The sequence below is a fragment of the Protopterus annectens genome, chromosome 9.part0 (genome assembly GCF_019279795.1).
Source record: "Protopterus annectens isolate FY-2018-M chromosome 9.part0, PAN1.0, whole genome shotgun sequence".
In the NCBI taxonomy this organism is placed as follows: Eukaryota; Metazoa; Chordata; order Ceratodontiformes; family Protopteridae; genus Protopterus; species Protopterus annectens.
The window spans coordinates 898,817,177-898,842,002 of NC_056743.1; the positions used below are offsets into that span (position 1 = coordinate 898,817,177).

Here is a 24,826-nt window from a genome sequence, read left to right on the forward strand (position 1 = left end):
CAATATCTGAGCAACCACTCAAATTGCACACATTCTGTCAGCAGCATTTTATTCATCTAACTGAGAGCTTTCATATGAGACTAAGGAGTTCTCTGTCTGTGCTACTTGGTTGTTGAGATATTTAGAAAAATTTGAAAATCATATCATAAAAACAACAGTCATCTCTTTACCTGCACTAGACAGAAGTCAAATATTAATGCAGTCGAGTTTGCCATTGTATAAGCTTTAAGAAGAAATCTTTTCCAACCTTATACATAGCATGGCTTTGGAATTATTGATGCAAATATGAACAAACAATACTTGACACCTACAGGTGTCAGTAAGAGTTAACTTTAAGCGCACATGGAGGTGTCACTCAGATGTAATGAGTTAAGCCCAATTATCAGTGTCCATATCATTTTCTCAAATGTAAGTCACTGACAATTCTTAGAATGGACATCTGGAAATGGTTTGTTTAGATCAGTGATGGCGAAACTATGACATGCCATGACATTTTGGGTGATTAAAATAGAGAACATCGACATCTGTGCAGTGATAGAGACATGGTTCAAAGCTCCAGAGAACACCCCTGCATTACGAGGCTATAATTCATACCACACCTTTCGGCCACCTAACCCAGACCAAAACACTAAAGGCGGAGGCGTGTCCATATTCATTAAGGATGTCCACACCTCCAAGCTAGCTGCTCAGCATAATGCAGCCGAGGTTATCCAAGTGCAACTAACTCTGGGCAAGACAGCAATCCAAATTGTAGCTTGCTACAGACCCTCCCCCCCACCATGCTCCAGGATTCCCACACCTCTTTTACTGATACACTAGAAAATATTAGGGTACAACCCAACACCCTAACAATGGGTGATTTCAACTACTCCACCATTAACTAGGAAAACTACTCATGTACCAACTTTTTTGCTCAACGTTTTCTGGAATTCATAAATTCCAACGCCTTGGATCAACTTATCCACACACCCACCAGGGGCAGCAATATCCTAGACCTGGTCATTACCAACATGGGCGACCAGTGTTCCACACCAGAGGTCAATTCCTCGTTGGTCAGATCCTACCACAAGCTAATCACCCTAGAAATCCACAACACGACCCCACCCCCCATTAGGGAAACAACTATAAATAATTTTTCAAAGCCAACTTCACGCTTAAGACAGAAGTGGTAAACTTCATGACACCCATGCAGATGGACAACAGAGGTACGACTGCTGAATCCTACACAAATACACTTTATAAGCACTTACATGAGTGCATGGATCATGCTTATCCCTAACAGAACCAAGATGCTATCCTCCAAAAAAAGGAAGGCAATCTGGTGGTCTTCTGCCATAAACAAACTCTACAACAAAAGAAAGAAACTGTTGCAAAACAGAGTAAAATCCCATGATTGGAGGAACTCCCTTATCAGCCTCAGTAAGAAGCCGAGATCCCTCATAAAATCCTCCAAAGCTAGTTATGAAAACAAAATAGCCACTGATTCTAAAGACAGCCACAAAGCATTCTATAGCTATGTCAAGAATCTCAATGGCAACACTCAGATCTGCTCTGAGTTACAGCACAATGGCACTAAATATACAGAAACAACTGATATTGCCAACATACTGGCAGATAGGTTCAGTGCTAACTTTACCCCCCTCTCACCCCCTAAAGGGCCCATCTCTATACCGGGAGAATGCAAAGTTCCTGTAATCACGGCTGCACAGGTAAAAACCTCACTCTCCAAAGCCAAGAACACAGCATCCATGGGACCTAACAACATTCCATGCTGCATTCTACACGAACTACAGAATGAACTGGCACCCCACCTAAGTACCATGTTCAATCATAGCCTCACCCCCCTTTGTGGAGTGGGAGCTACAACAGACACTGAGAACTACCGCCCCATTAGCCTGACGAGCCTGGTCTGCAAGGCCATGGAACGTATCATCATGGAACTCAAAGACAGAGGTAATCTCCAAACTCTGGACCCCACAAAGTTCTGGTTTGTAAAAGGCAGATCATGTCTCCTAACCTGACAGACTTTTTGAAGCAGTCGCCAAAGCCACAGATGAGGGTAAGGTGGTTCACACAGCCTATCTAGATCTCGCCAAGGCTTTTGACACCATCCCCCCACTCTGGAATTATAGATAAACTTACTAAACTAGGTATAAATCCCTATGTCACAAGATGGGTTTTCAACTGGCTTACTGACAGAACCCACACTGTGAAAGTAGCAGACTTCAAATCTGACTTCAAACCAGTGACAAGTGGAGTACCACAGGGTTCAGTCCTGGGTCCTCTCCTGTTTGGTATCTACTTCTCTGAAGTACAGGCTAACACAGAAGGTCTTTGGCTAACTAAGTTCACAGATGACTGCAAACTAGGAGCCATAATCGAAACTCCTAATGATGTGGACATCCTACAAAAGGGCCTCACTGAGACAGATGCCTAGTGTCAAAGCCATGGCCTCAAGCTCAATGCCAAAAAGTGCACTGTCATCCCCTTTGGTAAAAACTCTGTATCCCTGAACTTCCACATAGGTGGTAGTCTACTTAACAATGAAAGTGTGATAAGAGACCTTGGGACACAGGTGGACAGTAGTCTCGCCTTTGATAATCACACTGCCACAGTGGTCAGGAAATCCTTCTACAAAAGGTTTCTCATCCAGAGAAAAAGAGGTCATTGTTCCCCTCTACTCATCACTCATTAGACCCATTATAGAGTACAATGCCCCTTTTGGTATGTACCTCACAAAACATCTACAACAACTGGAAAGGTCGCAGAAACACCTCACAAAGAGGATTACTGGCTTCAGATACCCTACGGAGACAGTCTCAAAAAACCTCAGCTTTACTCAGTCGCATATCGCCTACTCAGAGGCGATCTCTGCCTAACATATAAAGCTATGTCAAACTCAGAGCTGTTGGACATGCTCCATTTAAAGAAATTCCAATCCCTCCGAGCTACACGCTCTAGGGACCTAAACCTTGTCACCACAATAAACAGAACATGCTGGAGGGATAGATTCCTGTCCCAGAGTACTACCTATCTATGTCAAACAGAGCTCCTCATTAGCACTCTTCAAGAAAAATCTTGATGATTGGATGGGAAATAGGAAATTCACCCCGGAGATCACTTCTGTGACTCTGCTTGACAGGGGCACAAGAAAATAAATTTCTTGGGTGGCGAATGCCAGGGTACCTTTTTGGCTAGGCTTATATAGGCCCTAGGGCCTACCTATGAACCTATGATTTTTCTTGTGTTATTATAATACATAACAGCACACGACTGGACTGTATTTTTTTAAATAAATGAATATGTAAAGAATTGTGTTGCTTTTATTCCCTGGGGGGGACATGCCAGCAGAGTTAAGATAGGCATTTTTCAAATTTTTGACACGTCAAGCCCAAAAGGCTCATCATCACTGGTTTAGATACTGCCCTTTCTTTCCATCAAAAACAAAACTGGTTGGATTTCCTAAAAGTTTCGGTCCTATTCAGGTAAAAAATGTAACAACTGTCTGTGGACACCAAGTATGAAAGATTCTTCCTCCTCTGTTTTTGGGTTCAGGAAATAACACAGTAGGATGAATGGCCTGGTTAAAAAATAAATTCAGAGACCACCTTTGGCATACAAGAAGGTTTTATTCTATGACACATCCTGTCTTTACAAAGATCAAAGGACTGCATACACACCACAGCCTATAGTACTGATATCCATCTAGTTGAAGCCAGAGCAATGAACAAAACAATCTTCTATGCAAGAAATTTTAAATAACAGTTTGTAGGTTCAAAAGGAGGAAAGTACAGTTTTGTACCTACCATAAATGTAGATGTCCGAACTGGATAGCATCTGCAGTCATAACAACTGAGTTGTCCTGTCGTCAGGCAGCCCTTCAGTCGGCCGGATTCCAAAGTCCGGGTCCGGCTGATGTCGCACTTCACCCGACATCATCTCTGTTGGTCTTCGGGTATAAAGGCATCAGCCGACGCCATTTTCCTCAGTGTTTCTTGCCCCAGATGCCAGTAGCCCTCTTGAAGGCTAAAATTTGGATAGATGCCAATGTTTCCAAAAAGATAGAGGTAAACACAAAAATAAGCATGTATGTACATATATACAAACAAATACACCATAAAAGACTCCCCCCCACCAGCTAGCTATTAGGAGGGTAAACACCCTAGGAGTACCACAGAGGGAAGGAGGGAGGGTAATCCTGACTGCAGATGCTATCCAGTTCGGACATCTACATTTATGGTAGGTACAAAACTGTACTATGTCCTTCATGGATGCATCTGCAGTCATAACAACTGGGTAGAATACCATAGCCAACTAGGGGAGGAGGATAAAAGTAGATTATGGTGTGTTTAGGATCCCTTGCAGTACAGCAGTGGCAAACCCTGCTCGGGATCTGGAATATAGAGGCAAATTATAATGCTTGGCAAATGTATGCACGGAGGTCCAAGTAGCCACCTCAATAATGTCTTTGGTTGCCACTCCTCGTAAGAAGGCTGTGGTAGTGTCTGTTGCCCTTGTAGAATGAGGTTTTATGTTCTGTGGAATTGGTTTTCCATGGAAGGAGTAACAGAATCGTATGCAATTTCCTATCCATTGGGAGATTGTCTGTTTGGAAATAGCTTTTCCTTCCCTTCCTGTTGCATAGGCTACAAAAAGTTGGTCAGTCTTTCTGCTACTTTTTGTTCTGTCCAAGTAGTAGCGTAGCTGTCTATGTACATCCAAGGTATGCAGTATTCTTTCCCCTCTGTTTTGTGGGTTGGGAAAGAAGGTAGATAGGTGGATTGCCTGGTTTAAAGACACTCTGGATACCACCTTAGGCATAAATGTAGGATTAGTCCTCATGGACACTCTATCTTGGTGGAAGATTATGAAGGGTTGCACTGCCATTAAGGCCTGTAGTTCTGAAACCCTCCTTGCTGAAGTAATTGCCAGTAGGAAAGCAGTTTTCCATGACAGGTGTTGTAGGTCTGCTGTTGCTGCTGGTTCAAAGGTGATAGTGTCAACTTTTCTAGCACAAAGTTTAAGTCCCAAGCTGGTAATGGTGGTTTCCTTGGAGGTTTTACATTCTTGATTCCTCTGAGGAACTGCCTGAGCAAAGGGTGCGAAAAACAGGTGGATCAAAGCTGTATTCTGCTGAAATAGCTGATGCATGTATCTTGATGGAGGAGTAGGACAGGCCTGAATGAAGAAGTTCGCCCAGATACTCCAGAATGTTAGGCATATCTATGTTTGACACATCTTTTCCTCTTTCAGTACTCCAAATGACAAACCTTTTCCATTTTCCAGCATAGTTCCTTCTTGTTGAAGGTCTGCGTGCTTCAAGAATAATGTCTTTAACTCTTTGGGAAAGTTCTGGATTAGCTGCTGCTATGTGATGTTCCATGCAGTCAGTTGCAACGTTTTTAGGTTTGGATGTATGATGCTGTAGTTGTTCTGAGTTAACATCAAAGGCATCAGGGGTATTGACCACATATTGTTCCGAGACATGCTCCTCAGCAGTGGGTACCAGTGTTGTCTTGGCCAGTTTGGAGCTATCAGGATTATCCTTGGACGTTCTTCCTTGATTTTTAGTAGTACTTTGTGTATCAAGGGAAGAGGTGGGAATGCATATGCTGTTAGGCCTTTCCAGCTGAAGGAGAGTGAATCCACTTTCCATGCAAGTGGGTGGAATGTCCTTGTGCAGAATTTTTTGAGCTGGTGATTGAGAGGTGATGCGAATAGATCTATCTGAGGCATTCCCCATTTCTTTGAGATGGTCTTGAAGATGTCCGGGTGCAGCTTCCATTCGTGGGCATCCGATGTGGTTCTGCTTAATATGTCTGCTAGAGTATTTTCTTTTCCCGGTACAAATATTGCCTGTAACTGGATGTTGTAGCTGAGTGCCAGGGTCCACAGCTCCAAAGTCATTCTGCATAGGGGGTATGAATGAGTGCCTTCCTGTTTGTTGATGTACCACATGACTGTGGTGTTGTCTGTCCTTATCATCAACTGGCCCTCTTTGAGAAATGGTCTGAACTTTTGGATTGCCAGTTTTACTGCCAGCATTTCTTTAAGGTTGATGTGCAGGTGAAGTTGATCCTGTGTCCACAATCCTTGCACGCATTTGTCCAGCATGTGGGCCCCCCATCCTAGGTCTGAAGCGTCTGTTGTGATGGTCTGGCTTGCTTGACTTCTGTGAAAGGGTAGGCCTGGGTTTGACTGGCATGCCTGAGCCCACCATAGGAACTCCTGTTTTAAGCATGGAATTAGTGGGATTTCTGTTTCTAGGCTGTGTCTGTGTTGGGACCATAAATTCTTTAGGTACCACTGTAGTTTTCTCATATGTAGTCTGGCAAATGGGACCAAGATTATGCATGATGCCATGAAGCCCAAGGCCTGCAGTACTTTTCTTGCTGTTAACTTGTTCAGTTTTGTTAGTGCCAAGAAGTAAAGAGGAGTTCTTTTGTTTTTCTGTAGTTAGGAATGCCATTTGTTTTACTGTGTCCAATTCAGCCCAAGAATGTCCTTGTTTGGGATGGTATCAGCCTTGACTTTTGTAAATTGACTGTGTTTCCCAGTGCTTGTAGCAAGTAAATGACCCTTTGTAAATCTGTTGTCAGCTTGCTTTTGTTGTCCCCTTGTAGCAGGCAGTCGTCCAGGTATGGGTAAATTTGAATTCCTGTAGTCTGCAATGGCGATTACTGATGCCAGGCATTTTGTGAATCCGCTGGGCGCAGTAGATAAGCCAAAGGGCAATGCTGAGAATTGATAGTGCTCTGATCCTGCAAGAAATCTGAGGTATCTTCTGCAGATTGGTCGAATGGGGACGTGCAGGTATGCCTCCTTGAGATCTAGAGTTACCAGCCAACACTCCTTGCCCAGCATGGGAAGAAGTTGCTGTAGGGTCAGCATTTTGAATTTTGGGACAATGATGTATGTATTTAAGGTGGACAGGTCGAGAATTGGTCTCCAACTTTTTCCTTTCTTGGAACTAGGAATAGTCTGGAGTAGAACCCTTTCCTTGCTCTGCTGTTGGCACTCTTTCCACAGCTCTCATGTTTGCTAACTCCATTATCTGTTGTAGAGCCTCTGTTTTTTGATTTGGAGGTAGATTTGGCATTCCTCTTTTGACTGGTAGAGTGTGGAAGTGGAACCGGTAACCTTGATCTATGGTTTGTAAAATCCACTTGTCTTTTGTTATATAGTGCCAGTTCTTTGAAAATAAGGTTAACTTTCCGCCTAGAGGAGCTGCTATTTGTTCCCTGGTAGGCGGATTTAGGGTTAAGTCACTGTGGTTGTGTTGATGTAGTGGCAGTGGTTGTGTCTGTGCCTCTGTTGTTACCTTGCCACTGTCGTCCTCTGTAGGCACCTCCTCTGGATTGGTTTCTGCCTCTGGAACGTCTATTCCTGCCCCTTTGAGATCTTGTGGCGTCAGGAAAGGACCAATTTTTGGCAGGCCAGTTCCTGCTAAACCTTGTGGGTTGAACCTGCAAGAAATCTTTAACCGTTTGAACAGATTTTGCCTTTTCTTCCATTTTCTTCATAACCTGCTGGGCAGGTGTACCAAACAAACTTGTCTTATCCATAGGAGCATCTAGCAACTTAGCTTTAACATGATCCGGTAGAGCTTGCTCCTTTAGCCATGCATGCCTTCTTATCACTGTGCCAGTCATGGCTGATCTAAATGAAGCCTCCAGTGCATCATAGCCACATTTTAAGGAATGGTTACTAACCTGTTGTATGTTATTTACCATTTCTAATACATATTTCTTATCAAGAGATTCATCAGTGGTTAGCTTTTTAGTTAACTGATCAAGCATAAACTCTTGGCATTATATCATGTGAAACTGACAGTTTAAAGCTCTAGCTGAGAGAGTAGCTGAAGTGTAGACCTTTTTACCCCATCTGTCTAATGACCTTGCTTCCCTTTCAGAAGGAATAGGGTTTTTAGCTATGGTCGCTACTGCCTTGGGACCCTGGGATATAGTTTCGGGGTCTGCAAGTGGGGCCTTGTAAAGGTGGTGATGAGTATCTGGCACCCTGTAAAATCTGTCTGGTTTGGCAGGGGCTGGGGTAAAGAATCTGGAGCGAGCAGACATCATTGAAAGCATCATCCACCACAGAGAGAACAGGAGGTATAGCTAAGGGCCTGTGCTGTGGAAGGTGCAGAAAGGTCCTAAGTCTTTTCTGGAGTCTGAAAAATCCTGTTGCTGCCATTGGAACTGCTCTCGCATGGCATGTAAGGTTTCCCCAAAGGAGAATTCTTCTGGTGGGGAAGCAGCTGGAATGGATTCTTCAGCATCAGAATCTTCAAAATTGGAGAAAGGAGCCTCTGGCTGGTCAGTTATGTCTGATTCATCGGCAGAATCATCAGAGGACACTGGCTCAGGGGGCTCTGCCCTAGGTCTCTTCTCTGGGGGCTGAGAGGCCCTGTCTGGGTGAGATTGAGATCCTCTAATTAATGAAATTAAATCTTCTGCCAGAGTAAGCATTTGAGAACTAGAAGAGGGTCTGGTTGTAGGGGGTTTAACAAACACTGTTTTAGTAGTCTTGGCTGCTTTAGCCCTGGCGAAGGCCTTAATGGACATGGCTGCTGGAGGCCTAGCAGCACCACGTGCTGGGGTAGAGACATCCAAGGGAATGGTGTCTGATAAGTCAGTGGCAACCACCGTAGTGGATAAAATTTCTGAGGCCGATTCAAGAGTGGTAGCAGGGGCCTCAGTTGTAGAGATAGATTCAGCTGTACTTTGATCAGTTTTCTCGGTTTCGGCCGAAACCGAGACACTCGCGGTTTGCTTAACCATGGTTTCGGCCGAAACCGCGGACCGTGAGTGTCGGTCTTTATCTTTGCGTTTTTTGGCAGATTGGGTAGTCGGAGGATCCGACGGCATAATGTACGCAAAATCAGAACCGAAAAAATGTTCTGCAAACTCCGACCGACGCCTAAGCGTTCATCGGTTGAAAGAAGCACAGGCCGAACAGGCTGCTACGTCGTGGGCTGGGCCTAAACAAGGCAGACAATAAGAGTGGAAATCTTTACGAGGTATTTGTTTCCCACAGGTTAAACAATTATTAACTTTTTCTGACATCGGCTGAGGCAAGAAAGAGTCCCCAACGGGGTACTTAGCTTTAGAAGTCTTCGAAGTAGTATTCGGTAGAAGTAATCTCTGGATCCGACCGACCGGCACTTGCGAACAGCTTCTGCTTGAGCCACGCGGCAAGAAAGACTGAGGAAAATGGCGTCGGCTGATGCCTTTATACCCGAAGACCAACAGAGATGACGTCGGGTGAAGTGCGACATCAGCCGAAGCCGGACCCGGACTTTGGAATCCGGCCGACTGAAGGGCTGCCTGACGACAGGACAACCCAGTTGTTATGACTGCAGATGCATACATGAAGGACATCTAATCCAATACAAAGTTAAGATCCCAAGGAGGTACCACTTGTTTTTCAAGGTGGTCTAATGTGTAATATCCCTTTCAAAGATTTCTTGACTAGAAATAAGGAAACAGTGTGGAGTGATCCAAAGGCAGGCAAGCAGAAACAGCAAGATGTACATTAACGTAAGTGTTCGCTAGCCTTGAGTTCAGAAATTCACACAGGTATCAAAGAACCAGAGGAATCCCTGTCTGGGGAGAATATTGTTCTCTTTTATGGCACCAACAAGAAAGCTTAAAAAAAGAAGTTATGTACTCACCATAACGTTCCATCTGAGTAGTTATACTTCATTCTTCTGCAACCTATGGGTATTCGGATCCATATCGGATCTGAGCCGGCAACTTACAAGCATCTGCTCCAAGCTCCTCCCCCTTACCCATAACCCATCACCATCTCCTGCCTTCCCTCAGATCGAGTTTGCCGCAACTCAAACCAATCAGCAACTCAACTTAGCATAAACCATACATGAAAAACTCATGAGAAGGTTTGGGGGAAGGAGGGTGGGATGGTTGCAGAAAAATCAAGTATAACTACTCACATGGAACATTATGGTGAGTACATAACTTCTTTAAGTGAAGTAGTTAACTTCATTTTATCTACAATCTGTGGGACAGAGTTCCCAGCTACTCAAACTCCTGGGAGGCCCTCATGGAAGTATATTCCTGAGCACCGCAGAGCCGAAGGATACTCTCCCTCTGGAGATCAAATCCAACTTATAATGAGAAATGAAGGTATGTGACTTTGCCCAAGTTGCTGCCGCACAAATGTCATCCAATGAGACCCTACACCAAAAAGCAGCAGAAGTCACTACAGATCTGGTAGAATGAGCTTTAAAAGGACCAGGTGGAGACAAACCTTTGTCTCTGTAAATTTGCAAAATACATAGTGTAATCCATCTGTCTAAGGAAATCTTGGAGATGGATTTACCCAAAACGGGCTTAGAAAGACACAAATAATTGGTCAGACTTACGGAAGGGCTTTGTTCTTGTAAATAAAAACAAAGTTGTTTATGAACATCTAGCAAATGCAGTTTATATTCATCCTTGTTCTGAAAATTTGGAAAGAAAACAGGCAAGTTAATTGTTTGATTAATGTTTGATTCAGAAGCCACTTTTGGTAAGAAAGAAGGGTTCGTACAGAGAGAAACCCCCTGTCCTTATGGAAGATCAAGTAAGGGGGCAGGGCAGACAAAGCCTGAAGTTCAGAAACCCTTCTAGCCGACGTAATGGTCACTAGGGAAGGCTGTCTTCCAGGATAAGAACTTCAAATCTACTGATGCTGCAGATTCAAAGGGGGGAGCAACTGAAGTCTGGAGAACAAAGGTAAGGTCCCAAGGAGGAACAGAGTCCTTAATTGGAGGATGCAAAAGAAAGGTGCCTTTAAGAAAAGCCTTACACAGTCATATTTTCACCGTGAAAATTCGAAATAGCTGCCAGTTGCACATTCACAGTGAAGGAATTAGCCTCTTGCTGAAAAATGCTGGCTAAGAAATCCAACACTGCAGAGACAGGGGCTATAAAGGTATCCAGGTTTCTCTGAGAAGCCCAAATAGAGAATTGTTTCCATTTACTGCGGTAAATATTCCTAGTGGAAGCCTTATGAGATGCCAGCAGAACAGTTTTCACTGAAGACAAAAGACCGGGAGTCCTGGCAATCAAGGGAATTGGAGCAACCAAGCTGTCAACTTGAGGCTGTCCAGTTTGGGCGGACAGGTGCCCAAGAGATGAGAAATGAGATCTGGGCAGGGATCCAGAATCCAAGGAGGAGCTAGAACATGAGACCAGAGGAAGGCAAACCACACTTGATGAGGCCAGAACGGGGCAATGAGGATCACTTTGTACCCCAGTCGACAAGCTTTCTGAAGAAACTTCGGAATGAGTAGTAATGGTGGATAAGTGTACAGTAACCCGGAAGGCCAAGCATGGACTAGAGCGTCTCTTTGGGGATCCCCTGGTGAGGGAATCAGAGTGAAGAACTCAATGCACTTTGCGTTGGAAGGAGATGCAAAGAGAAAGCAACAAGGCTTTCCCCACGCAAGGAATATCTCCTTCGCTATCGACTGTTTCAGAGACCACTCGTATGGCATTAGAATAGCGTGACTCAAACTGTCCTCTAAAATGTTGGAGCATCCCGGGATATGCGTTGCAATCAGCAACAGACTGGTGGAGATCACCCACTCCCACACTCTCATGGCCTAGCGACACAGAGGGTAAGATCTGGTTCCTTCCTGTTTGTTGATGTACCAGACAACCGACATGTTGTCTGACTGAACTGCAACAGTCCCCGGAGGAAGAAAAGTGTGGAAGGCTTGCAATGCTAAAAGCATTGCTCTCATCATCAGAATATTGATGTGCAATATGTCTCGACCTGGGACCATGTGTCTTGGACTGTCCTTCCCAGATAATGCCCCTCCCACCCCACCCGAGCTGGGAGGCATCCGTGGTCACTGTGGCTTGGGCTGTAGGTGAAACAAATGAGCGTCCTGCTGTGATCTCCGAGGATTGGAGCCACCAGAAGAGTGACGCCCTGCAGGCTTTGCTGATTTGAATTGGATATTCCATGGGGAGATCTAGCCATGGACCACTGTACAGCTAGAGTCCATTGAAGAACACGCATGTGAAGACTGGCACAGGGGAAGATAGAGATTGCTGCAGCCATCGAGCCCAAGGCTCTGAGAATGTCACCCGCCTTCGGTAACCTGGGGCCAAGAACTGATGCACGAGTCCGTAGACTCTGGACCTGTCTGGAGTTAGAAAGACTTTCAGCCGAAGGGTGTCCAGCCGTGTCCCGATAAAGTCCAAGATCTGTGCTGGGTCCAAGAGGGACTTGGAAACATTGATAGTAATCCCTAGCAGGTCCGCAAGATGAAGGGAGGAGTCTCTGGCTTGGCAAAGAAGACGCTTGGTGGAAGCAGTGAGGAGCCAATCATCTAGGTAAGGGAATACCTGTATCCCCTGAAGCCTCAGGTGAGCCGCTATGGACTGCCATTACCTTGGTAAACACCCTGGGGGCTGTGGTGAGACCGAAGGGTAGGGCTCTGAACTGGAAATGACTGGCTCCCAGCCAGAAGCGAAGGAATCTCCTGGAGCTTCTGTGAATCTTGATATGGTAGTAAGCGTCCTACAGGTCTATCAAGCACATCCAGTCGCATTCTCAAAGATACGGTAGAATGGACTGCAGGGTGACAATCCGGAATTTCTGTTTGGCGATAGCCAGGTTTAAGGTTGACAGGTCCAAGATGAGTCTGAGGTACCCCATCTTTTTTGGCACTAAAAAGAACCTGGAATAAACGCCTGAACTGGACTGATCGGGGGGGACTGGTTCGATGGCTCGTTTGTGAAGCAGCTTGGAAACCTCTAGCACTGCAGTCTCCCTTTGAGTGGGTGGAACATCTGGGAGGCACTTTGGTTGGATCGGAGGGGCAACAAACAGGATGGTGTGACCTCTGGATAACAATTGAGGCACCCAACTTGAGGCACCCAACTGTCTGCAGTTATGGACTCCTACGCCATTGGGTGCAATGACAATCTTCCCCCGACTGCCTCCAGAGTAGGACAGTCGGGCATCCCCTCAGGGCTGCTGCATGGGGGGCCTGTCCGAGAAGGGCTCCCTAGACCCAAAGTTCCTCGGACCCCTCTGCCTCTGGGATGGTGTCTGTCATGTCCCCCTCTGCCTCTAGGGGATGAGTTGTCCTGACAGTCCCGAGAAAACTGTGAATTCCAGAACCACATCTTCTTTTGCCCTGTCTGATTCCTGGAAAAGGGTATTTGAGGACAAGAGAAGCGGATTCCGATGGCAGACAAGGTCTTCCTGTCTTTTTCACTCTGGACAAGGGTATCACGTATGGGCTTCCCAAAAAAGAAGAACCATCGAAGGGAGCATTCGTAAAAGACACCTTGAAGGGGTCTGCAAACTGACACAGTCTGAGCCAAGCATGTCGCCTCATAGCTACGTCGGTCCCAGCCACCCTAGCTGCTCCTTCCGTAGCATGGGAAAGGAGGCGCATGAACGTGTTTGATACTGACTTCAGAGTCGACATTTTCGCGGAGAACAGATGCTTGTCCTCCTGCGACTAAGACTCAGGGGGCGAATCAGCTAACTCTGTGACTAGGTCTCACTGCAGTCGCATAACATGTGCCAAGTAGTTCAGAGCTCGGATGGAAAATATCGATGAAGAATATACTCGCTTCCTAAATTGATCCACCGCCCTGGACTCCTTGTCTGGAGGGTGGACCGAGGAACTTTCCTGAACCATTTCCCTCTTGGTGACTGCTGCACCCACTATAGTGTCCACAGGGTATCCCTTATACAATGCTTGTCTGTCCGAGGGTGGAGAAAGAATCTTGTTCGGGCATTTAGGTATCGGCTTTATGGTGTCAGGCTCCTTCCATGCCAGAGCGGTGATAACATCCACCAAGGGATCCGCCGGCGAGGACACCCAGGACATAGATGGGCCTGCGCCAAAAGCCTCCAGGAACACTGATTCATCCGTAGAAGGTTTTGGGGCTGACCAACCTCCCCTCTGGCAGAAGATCTCCATGATGTATCCAAAGGAGACATCCTCGGGAGGTGACTTGGGGGGGACCTTCTTCATCTAAATCAGTGTCTTCTGTCAAGGACTCCGGGGAGTTCAGGTGCCTCCTTTTGCACGTGTGTTTACGAGGACCGTCTTCAGTGGGACTCTCTGAAGAGGGCTCGTGAGCCAGGGGGGTTCCTCTAGCACGGGCTATCCCCGAGACAAGCTGAAGGGAGTCGTAACCGAATCCGAGGAAGTCTGGGTGGAATCCAAGGAAATATGCTGGGGTCTCGATCCTTGGGAGAGAAACCTCTCCACCATGTCGAACGCTGATGGAAAGCGCACCTCCTTAGCACCCCACAAGGAGAAAGCTCTCCCCGGGTCCGCCATGAGGATCGGGGCTGAGGCTAGGGTAGCTGAAGCTTCGAAGGAATGGCTCGGATCAGAAAAAGTTGGAGCTGAAGACACCTTCATCCCCCTCGGGTCCGACTCCCCATCCTCATCCCAAACAGCTGCTCGGATCCTTACTGGTCGGATTGAGAAACTCAAGGTAATTGCTGGAGTCAAGGTTGGAGGAACCATCGGCAACAAATCCCCAGCTCCATCTGGATTTGGGTCTGAATAAATCTCATCATCCTGTCCATATTCATTTCAGAGAGAGTCTGAGTCGAGCACGAGGAAGCGACTGACTCAGACCCGGTTGGTCGCTGGGAGGATCTGGAGGAAGGCCTCGGGTATGAAGGCTCCGTCGGCTCCGGGGAGAAACTGGGGGAGTGGAGCCGAGGAGACACAGGTCTCGATACCTTGGATAGCGGGCTAGGGAAGGACTCCCAATCCGGAGACCGTTTACGAGGCCTATTCCCCTTTCTTCTGTTTGTCTCTCCTGTCTGTAACTTTTCTTGTCTCTCACTTTCGCATCCCCTTCAGCAGGTCCAGCGGGAGGGTGAATCCCAGCCTGGTGGGGGTGGGGGGGGGGGTTAGGGCAGGAGCTGCAGAAGCCAGGGCTGAGGTTGTAGAGTCCAACGTGGAAGCAGGGAGCAGGCCTTTAGCCACACATTTGGCCTTTCTATCCTTCAGGGGTCTCGGATTAAATCCAGCACAAACACTGTACTGGGCGGATAAATGGGCTACACCCAGGCAAACAACACACGGAGTGCAACCATCTGCCAGTGAAAGCTTATGGCCACACATTGTGCATTTTTTGAAGGTAGGTTTCGGCTGATCCGACATTTTCACACACACACAGCAACACCTACCAAACCTCAACACGCTATTGACCACGCACACCTACAGGGAAGGGAAGGGCCTATCCTCACAAACTAAAACTTTTTTCTTTTAACTGACGAACAAGCATTTAGGGAGAGGAAAGGGAACTAATGATAAACGTTCTCACTCTCACAAGAAAAAATATCCCCAAAAGCTCTTACAAAAACCCTAAGGCTCAGAGCTAGGGAGACAACGATGCTGATGCACGAAGCGGCAAACGAGATCTGAGAGAAGTCAGGAGATGGTGATTTGTTATGGGTAAGGGGGAGGAGCTTGGAGCTCGGAGCAGATGCTTGTAAAGTTGCCGGCTCGGATCCGATATGGATCCGAATACCCACAGGTTGCAGATAAAATGAAGTGAACTACTTCAGATTGTTTGATTTTGAAAACCATAACACCCATGGGAAATTACGTTACTCATGAGATTAAGTGTTAATAGGGGTGAAAAGCTTTAAATTTCTGAGTGAAAGAGGGTTTGTTTCTCATGTGACTCAGGATATTATACAAGCTTCCTTTTTAACTGGCTTGGATTTTTCACTGTTTCATTTGAAGACATTTTGTACTTACTAAAATGAAAGCGCTAAAAATCAAACGTTTCTTTCAGCTTTTCTTGGGAATTGTTTTTCTGCTGGAATCTCTGCAGTACGTATTTTTTCTTGGTTTGTTTACTCTCTGTTGGAATCAACAAGAATGCTCTCCAGGTTGGGCACTGGACCTTCCATGGGAAGGAAGGCCCAATGCTACCTTACACACCCCTGGGCAGTACACTTTTGTCCTGTATCAATCACCTTTTCAATCATTATACCTTACAAAAGGCATGCTTTTGGTCTTAAAGTACTGTATGTTACACGTTTAATCTGCTTCCTGGAGCTTTTCTTTTGGGGTCTCCACTGTAAATAAGACAAGTTTGTGCAATTAAAGTGATCAAGAAAAAGAAAGAAAATGATAAGCAATAATCACAAACATATCACAGACATGTTTATACAGAATGTAAACAGAAAAAGGAAACAGTAAAAAAACTAAAAATCTGACAGCAGTGTTGAACTACTGAAAAATCTGCATCAATCAAAGGAAATGCAAAATGCAATCAAGTAGAATGGCTCAACATTTTTGCACTTTAGTCAGAGCCAGTTTCAGCTAAGATGCAGTATGTTAACACACAGTCAGAAGCAACAGCATAGTATACAACTAAAATATACATACAAAACTACTACTACTAAAATCCTAATTGTTATAAATGTATCTTACCAAATCAGAGAACACAATTCACTCCTCCAATCAAGTGAAACCAAAATTTACACACCACAGCAGAAAAAGAAATACTCAAGTCTGTTGTGGCTGAACAGACAGATGAAATACAAGGAATGATTAAAATATCTGTATTTTACTAGCCTTTCGATCAGTGCCATTCAGAAAGATCATCTCTATCCTGTCATAGAAGGCATCTACCCAGTAGAGGACCCCAGAAGGAGTGTCAAGACTCAGACCGTTAGGCCACAGGACAGTTTTAGAGGTGACAAATACAGTTCGGTTTGAGCCATCCATCCAGGCTTTCTCAATTTTTCCTCTCTTGCTGTCTTTTGGGTCTTCTTCCCAGTCTGTCCAGTACATCCATCTTAGAAAAACACAAAGAAATTTGACAGTTAGTACAAAACACCAGATTAATATAACCCCCCCCCCCCTGGAAAATAAGAAAATTAAGCAGTGCAGTAATCTGAAATTGTGTGGACTGGAACACTAGAAATAAATAGGTCAATAGTGGCTCTAATTTTCAAAAGGATGCTAACAGTCATGGTAAGATGCTCTAGCTCCTGGATGCCTATTCACTGAACTTTGCTCTCTGTACACTAAAATAAGGGGAAGGCAGCAAACAATGCACACGTATGGAATGTATGCTTTTTATACACATTTGCTGCAGCCATGACATGATGTGCTATGTTAATTCAGATACAGAACGCTTCTGCAGGTGACACTATGTGAAAGGTGGGATATGGAGATACATTCAGAAAGCACACTACTTACAAGGGGTACCTGTGGCTTAGACAAGGAGAAAAAGTACAGTTCAATCTATGTATACAAGTTGTCAATCAATGCAAGCTGTTTGTACTATGCAACACCTGTTTAAAGGAATAATTATACCATGGGTACTGCTAGTGTGTGTGTGAGAGCTCATAACAAGAATCCTTCAAAAAGAACTTCAGGTGGACGTAGACAACAGGATCATCCACCACTGGTTCTGTGCACCTACTTAAAACTTCTCAATATGAATGCTCACAGAAGCCCCTCACTCCAACCAAACTCACCTGGGTGTTTACAATACCAGAGTTAAAAAGCATAATCAATACCCATCTATCCATTTTCAGTACCAATTTATTCAATTTGCAGCAACAAAAAAGACAGGATTCTGTAACTCTTGTTAACACAATGAGGCTGGAAGGTCTCTCACTGCCAGAAAATAATGCAAGTAGCTAATAAGAGATGGTCAGTTGAAGAGAGCACCAGGAAGTAGAGGAGACGGCTCTAAAAGCCAAAAATAAATAACACTTGTCATCTGGGATGGGGGGGGGGGGCAAGATCCCCTCTGATACATTAATTATAAGATCATCCCAAAACTGAAGCCTTCAGATGGCGACACAGTGGAACCTTCCCCTTTACTGATATCTGTGCCAAGGGTAAGCGATTCCAATATGGAATCCATGCCTCTCCTTTTACACTGAACTTTCTGGGAACCTGGGGCAGGACTCTTTTGAGGATTCACAAGCATCTTTACAGCATTGATAAATTAGTGGTTCAAGGCATTCAGAGATTGTGTGTCTTTTGGGCTGATGACTGGGCACTGACTCAGCTCGATCAGTGCCAGAGTGTGGAGCCAAAATTGAGGGAGCATCCCCTTCCTGCATTGATGGATGGACAATGACCCTCTCAAAAAAATGTGAACCTTGCCTGCAAAGTGTACACTCCCAAGAAAGAGAGGGCAGACTGAGCTAAATGGGGAATCTCCCCCACCACCTGACTGGCTGGCTCCAGTGCAGTGATCACAGCTGACATACAGAGTGCAGAGATCCCTTACACACTGAAGGGAGCTGAACATGTTGGAACTGTAGACAGCACTATGGCCATGATCTCGACTGTTTGAGGCCAAGGTACAGCCAGCTCCGAAAATATATGAGCCAAGAGAGTTGGAAGACTGTTCAACACTGATGGATGACATACAATTGAGGGGTCACAAGGGATGTTCCAGAAAGGGTTTTGCTGCCAAAGCCGCTGACACCAGAACATGTGCCAGGGAATAAGTAATATAAACAAGAGTTGGTGGACCAACCCAATCCACCCTAGAAGCAGAGGGAGGGATGGGATGACACACAGCTATCTGAGACTTGACAAAAGCCCTCAACTTTTATTTCCAGTCAATACTGACAACGCTTCTGGTTAATCCAGTACACCTAAGGGAGGAAACTGAAAAGAGTTCCTCCTCCAAAGATCTGCTGCTGGCAAACGTTCCCCTAACCTACATAAATATTAGGAAACTTGCTGGAATTACTACAGTTTCGTTCTCAAGAGCTGCCATCACAGAATACTTCACAAGACTGTACTCCAAGCAGACTGCAGCTGATGAAAGGGCACATGGAAAATGTTTCCATGTCTTAAGTGCAGGAGAAGGGGAAGGAGACAGTTCAGCCTGTCTCGTCAGTTTTTCTCTCTTTTTCTCTGCTTCTGCTTCTATCCTTAACTTTAGGCCTCTGTCTCCTTATTTTTCTTTGACACTGAACATGTCATTGGCCAAGACTCCTGCTGTGGTAGGGAAAAGGTCTTTTAAAATTTGTTTGTTTTTCCTTTCATTAAAAGACACAAGGCCAAAAGGCCTGCATATTTTGTAAAGGGAATGCAAATGTTCTGGTCCTAGGGACACAACACATAGGTAGTGTGTGTCCTGGAACAGAATTTTGCACTCACATCTGAAGCAATTACAGACTCATGAAACTTCTTCCATAGTAATAAGAATTACAACACTAAGGGAAAAAGGAGGCTTACCAGAAGAAAACACCAAGGAAAATGTAACAGAACAGCAAGTAATAGGAAGTATAAAATTTTAGTCAAAAAATGCAACGTAAATAATTGGATGAGGTAGGCCTCAACTTTAGACAAGAGGAGAAAAGGCAGTATCAATGTAAATTTTTATATTTAAGTTTTAGACATCACAAAATTAAAACACTACTTCAATAGGACTGGACAATATCTCTGAATGCCTACTTAGAAGTGTAAAGTCCCACTTAAAAAAGCCCTCAACCAACTCTTCAACTTGCAAAAAGAAAAAGCAAGCTACTCTCCACGGCTGAAATCCTGGTGCCTTCAGTAAAACAATTTATTAAACGGAAAGTAAAAAATAAAACTAACGTCCCCAAATCCACATACAATAAGCACTTTCGAAAAACTTCTTCAGATCGTGACTTTATGGGACTCAGAGCTTCATTTTTAAATAAAAGATCCAGATTTCCTAGTGGTTCTTCCTACTTCTTTAGACCAATCAGCGTCCATTCTACCAACACACCCTTTAATTTATCCAATGATTAGTCGTGTTGCATTAGACCTATCCTCACTCATTATGCAAATACACCTTTCAGCTCATCCAGTGGTGGGTCTTCTATCTTTTAATGCCGGTCTGACAGGAATCACGGCATTAAGACCAGGAAATCGGTCTGCTCTTAGATTAATAATCCATTTGGATTCTCTCAACTCAGTTCTATTGACAACATCTCCTAATATCTTCCCTACGTGGCTCTTCTCTATTACTTTGAATAAAAAGGAATGTAAGGGAAAAGTGTTAACATGTACAGCCAGAGCATTATGTAAATCCTTTGAACGAATATCCCTTAGGTGCCTCACTATTTGATTTTTAAACACTTGTTTCGTCTTTCCCACATAATATGCTGTGCAGGTCGCTAAATAGACAACATTTGATGTAATACATGTAGCTTTGACATTGAATTCATATCTTTTACCTATAGTAGGATGATGAAATAGATTACTACTATATATATGTACACAAGCTAGACAATTTCCACATTTAAAAGTGTCCTTGGGTCCTAAACTCTAGGGGTTAGGAAAGCCATCTTTGCCACATAGAAGCCTTTTCAAATTCTTTTTATTTTTGTAGCCGAAGCTTGCGGCTTCACCCACAATCTCTCTTAGCTTGGGATCTTGCGTGAGAACTGCCCAATATTGTTGAATTACTTTTTCTACTTGCAAGTTGTCAGTACTTTAAGTCATCATTACTCTCATTTTATCTGCTGTATTTAAATCTCTTGACCCATAACTTCTAGCAATGGGTACATCACAATTTCCTTCTTTCACTCTTAAATCATCCATAGGGATCATGGTTTCCACTATGTTATAGCCCCGTGCTCTCAAATTTCTTTGTAGTATTTGTAATTTCTTCTGGGCAATCGAATCATGGGTACATCTTATAATCCTGGTAGATTCATTTTGCATAATATTTTTGGTAATGTGTTTCGGATGCATACTGTTTTTAAACAGATAAGGATTTCTCCACGTGGTTTTTCTATGCAGAGATATGCTCACATTATTTCTTTCTTCCACTGTCACATCGACATCCATAAAGCTAACAGTCTGTCGAGACCACTGCCCTGTCAGTTTCAGAAAGTTAGTAGTCTCATTCAGATATTTCAGAAATTCATCAAATTGACTTCCCTCACCTTTCCAAAGCACAAAGAGGTCGTCTACGAACAGACTGCAAGAGAGTACATTATTCTGCCAAGGATTTCTGCAACTCAATATGTGAGTGTTCTCCCAGCACCAAATTCGAGTAGCTGTTTGCGCAGGGGGTGCCCATCGCAACTCCCCAACGCTGCCAATAAATGGTTTGTCCATAGAGAAAGAAAGTATTTCCCAAGAATAAATCCAGTAACATGCATAGCCTCCCAACTTCAGTCACATTCATAATATGTGTTAGGCTTTCTCTGATCGTTTCCACCCCATAATCATTAGGTATGGATTTAAAGAGACTATTCACATCCATCTTGGCTAACAACAAGTCACAGCAAGTCTTATTTTTCTGCACAGCCACTTGTAATTTTTTGAGGAAATCATCTGTGTCCTTCAAGACAGTGTCCATGTCCATTAAAACTCTCCAACTCTTTCTCAACATACAAGGACATGGTCTCAGTCACCCATCCTTGCCCTGATACTATAGGGCGAAGTGGGGGATTACATATGTCTTTATGAATTTTCGGCAGCCCACTTTTGGAAGGAACAGTGGGATGTCCTGTGTGGAAAAAATATACTGCTCTATGTTAATCATTCCTTCCAACAACATATCATTGAGTTGTTCTTCTACTTTATGTACAGCATTCTTTAATTTCATAGCTGAAACTTCTACATATGTTTTTCTATCCTGCAGCATTTCAGACATCTTCCCAATATACCAACTGGCTTCAAGCACAACTATCGCCCCACCCTTGTCAGCAGGTTTCAGTACGACAGATTCATTTTGCTGTAAAGAAAAAAGTGCCTATCTTTCCTCATAGCTGACATTACGGAAGTGTTTTGTATTGCATCCTTGGTGCCTATCTTTCCTCATAGCTGACATTACGGAAGTGTTTTGTATTGCATCCTTGCTTCATTTTCTCCATTTCACTACTGCACAACTGAACAAATAGATCTACAGCTGGATGGTTAATGGGCACAAAAGTACTAGGTCTCCTCAAAGCCTTAGCTTTGATGGTATCACAAGTGCCATAAATGTTTTTTAATGTGACATTGTGGGCAAAACATTTCAAATCTATGACAAATTCACTTAGGTCTGACCTCAGGGAAGGGATAAAAGTAAGTCCTCTCTCTAATACAGATTTTTCATCAAGTGTTACAATATACTTCCAGATATTTACCACCAGAGACTTTTCAGTTAGCTCATGGTCTTTTCCTCTTCTGGTCCTGACTCTGCTCCCATTGATTCTTGAAATATGGTTGTTTCAGAAAAAACGGTAGATGATGATTAATCGGTATGTGTACAACTCCTTGCTTCGGTATGGTGCCATTCTTATTAACGTTACTGGTTCCTTCCACTGGTGAGTCAGTTACAGATATCTCCTCCCTTGTACTTCCCATAGGTTCCGACAACTTTTTCTTATTGCTGATTGCTCTATTTCATTTGTCCTTGTCTGTCGAGTGACTAAGCCCCTCATAGATTGAGCTTGTTCCAGTCTACTATCCGAGAATCAAATCTTCTCTCTTCCCTAGGCCATTCGAAAATTCTACCTTCTTTGAAGTCTGCAATGTCCCTAGTTAATTATTTTATTTTTTGATCTTTAAGCTTGGTATCAAATAGATTCAAATTAAACTGTAACGTTTCCAGCTTACTGATTTGATATGAACTCAGGTTTAGTTTCTCCAGCTCTTTTTGATTTTCCTCAGTTGCTTTAGCTATTTTCTCCTCCTCTGGCTTAAAATATTCAATTAACAGTTTCATGTAACGAAAGCTGGTTTCAAGATTTATGGCTTGCCACTTTGCCAATAAGTCTGGATATTGATTCCTGTAACTTGGCATGCACTTTACTCTCATGCCTCAAGGGATTACTTGGTTATGTAAACTGGCTTCTAAGTGGAAGCGCTGCCATGTAAGCCGTTTGAGTCTATAAGCCGCTGTTTCCACATCACTTAAAATTTTATCAACGTTAACATCATTCTGAGCTACCTCAAGCTCGGAGGTTCCTTGTGTATCAAAATGTAAATGTAGCAAAGGATTGGCACTTACATCTTAATGGCTGTTCACTTTGCTAGTTCCCATAAAATCCATATTAAACGTATTCTTAGGATTGTTACAATGTCCCAATTCATCTGCTATGTGCAGTGTTAGTGCTACACAAACAACTGTATGAAGAAGCAAAAACACTTCCCACTCCTAAAAAGTAGCCAGCAAACAAACACAAATACAAAAGGAAAAAGCAAGCTACTCTCCACAGCTGAAATCCTGGTGCCTCCAATAAAACAATTTATTAAACAGAAAGTAAAAAATAAAATTTTAACGTCCCCAAATCCACATACGATAAGCGCTTTCGAAAAAAATCTTCTTCAGATCGTGACTCTTCAACTTGAGTCTCTATACTGGTTACATCCCTGAATAGTGGAGAAGGGCAGTTGTGGTGCCCTTGCATAAAAACTTGGACCTTCTACTGACCCTAGAAATTTCAGGCCTATTAGTCTCATTAGGATTACTTGCAAGGTTATGGAAAGTATTATAACTGAACTAATAAACGATACAGGAGACAGTACAGTTGTGTAAAATCTTACCATAACAGTAGATGTCCTTCTCTTGGAGCAGTATTCTTCACTACAGGGACCTCTTGCCAAGGATAACCCAATATCCTGCAGCCAGTATACCAAAGCCTTTAGATCTTGTATGCACTGTATATCACACATATGCTCCCCATACAGGACAGAGCCTAAAGGTGATGTACGGATCCAGTTACCTAGAACTGAAATGCCCTAGTAGAGAAAAGTCTCCATAGGACAAAAGAGGCTATGCACATCCAGAAGTAGAGAATGCAGATGGGAAAAAAAGACCCTCAACTAGGAGAGAAACCAAAACAATACTTAAACAAAAAAGGGGGTTGGCGAGAGGGAGTGAATACTGCAAGAGTGAAGAGGACATTTACTGTTATGGCAAGATTTTACCCAACTGTACCATCTCCTTCTATATCACTGTTGCAGTATACTACACCATAGGGAGAGTACAAAAGCTCAGTGTCTCTGACTTCACCACTAAATTCAACCAGCCATCCACCTAATTCCACCCCTGCAGTTCACTCTATTCCCTGAACCCCTAGAGCGTTACTCCTGTTTCTGACAAATAACTAAAAAATTAATAATCTTTTTTGAAACTTCCCAAACAGTACCACCAGTAGCACCAGTCCACTTCCCTCGTTCCTTTAAGAAAAAAACTCCTAATTTCCATGGACATACACTAAATCCTCAGCTTGTGTGCTCTCTTCTCAACAGATCTTTACAGGCATAGGGAAAAAAGCTAGTGTCATACCTATACTAAAATAAGTAAAACCATATAGCACAGATTTCTGCCCTGTCTGGTTTCTCGCACACCTTAGCAAACTCCTAGGAAAAGGCAAAATGCAATCATCTCTCAACTCACCACCTTCCACTATAAACACAACATGCGCTATTCACATCAGCATGCATTTGTAAAGAGCAGAACCACCCTGCACATACTTGCTGACTTCATGACTACTAGCACAAATCATGGCCTCCTTACAAGAGCACTCTTTAAAGACCTTACCCAAAGCCATTGACTCAGTTAATCACACTCTTCTATTCCACTCTTACAATTGCCAGCTTTGGATCCTTCAAAACAAAATGGCTCCAAGGCCATCTCATCAGCAGGACTAGTTCCATTACAATTAATGATTTCCTACTCACTCACTCTCAGCGGGTGTCCCTCGAGGGATCCATTCTCACACTAATCCTCTTCATCTTTTTCAGTAATTCACTTCCCCTAGATAACAAAACCTCAATCATCATCTACTACACTAATGGCAGTCTTCCATCGCTCCGCAACCAGCCAGTGGCAGTCTTCCATCGCTCCGCAACCAGCCAGTG

The 24,826-nt window shown here is 43.9% G+C and overlaps 1 protein-coding gene across 1 annotated transcript in view; it reads right to left on the reverse strand.

Moving 5' to 3' along the window:
• Positions 1–24,826, reverse strand: part of LRP1 (LDL receptor related protein 1) — a 2,772,300-nt gene that overhangs the window by 1,715,466 nt on the left and 1,032,008 nt on the right. The window contains exon 13 of the mRNA XM_044083629.1: positions 16,592–16,814. Coding sequence (XP_043939564.1) covers positions 16,592–16,814 — 223 coding nt within the window. The remainder of the gene's footprint in view (positions 1–16,591; positions 16,815–24,826) is intronic.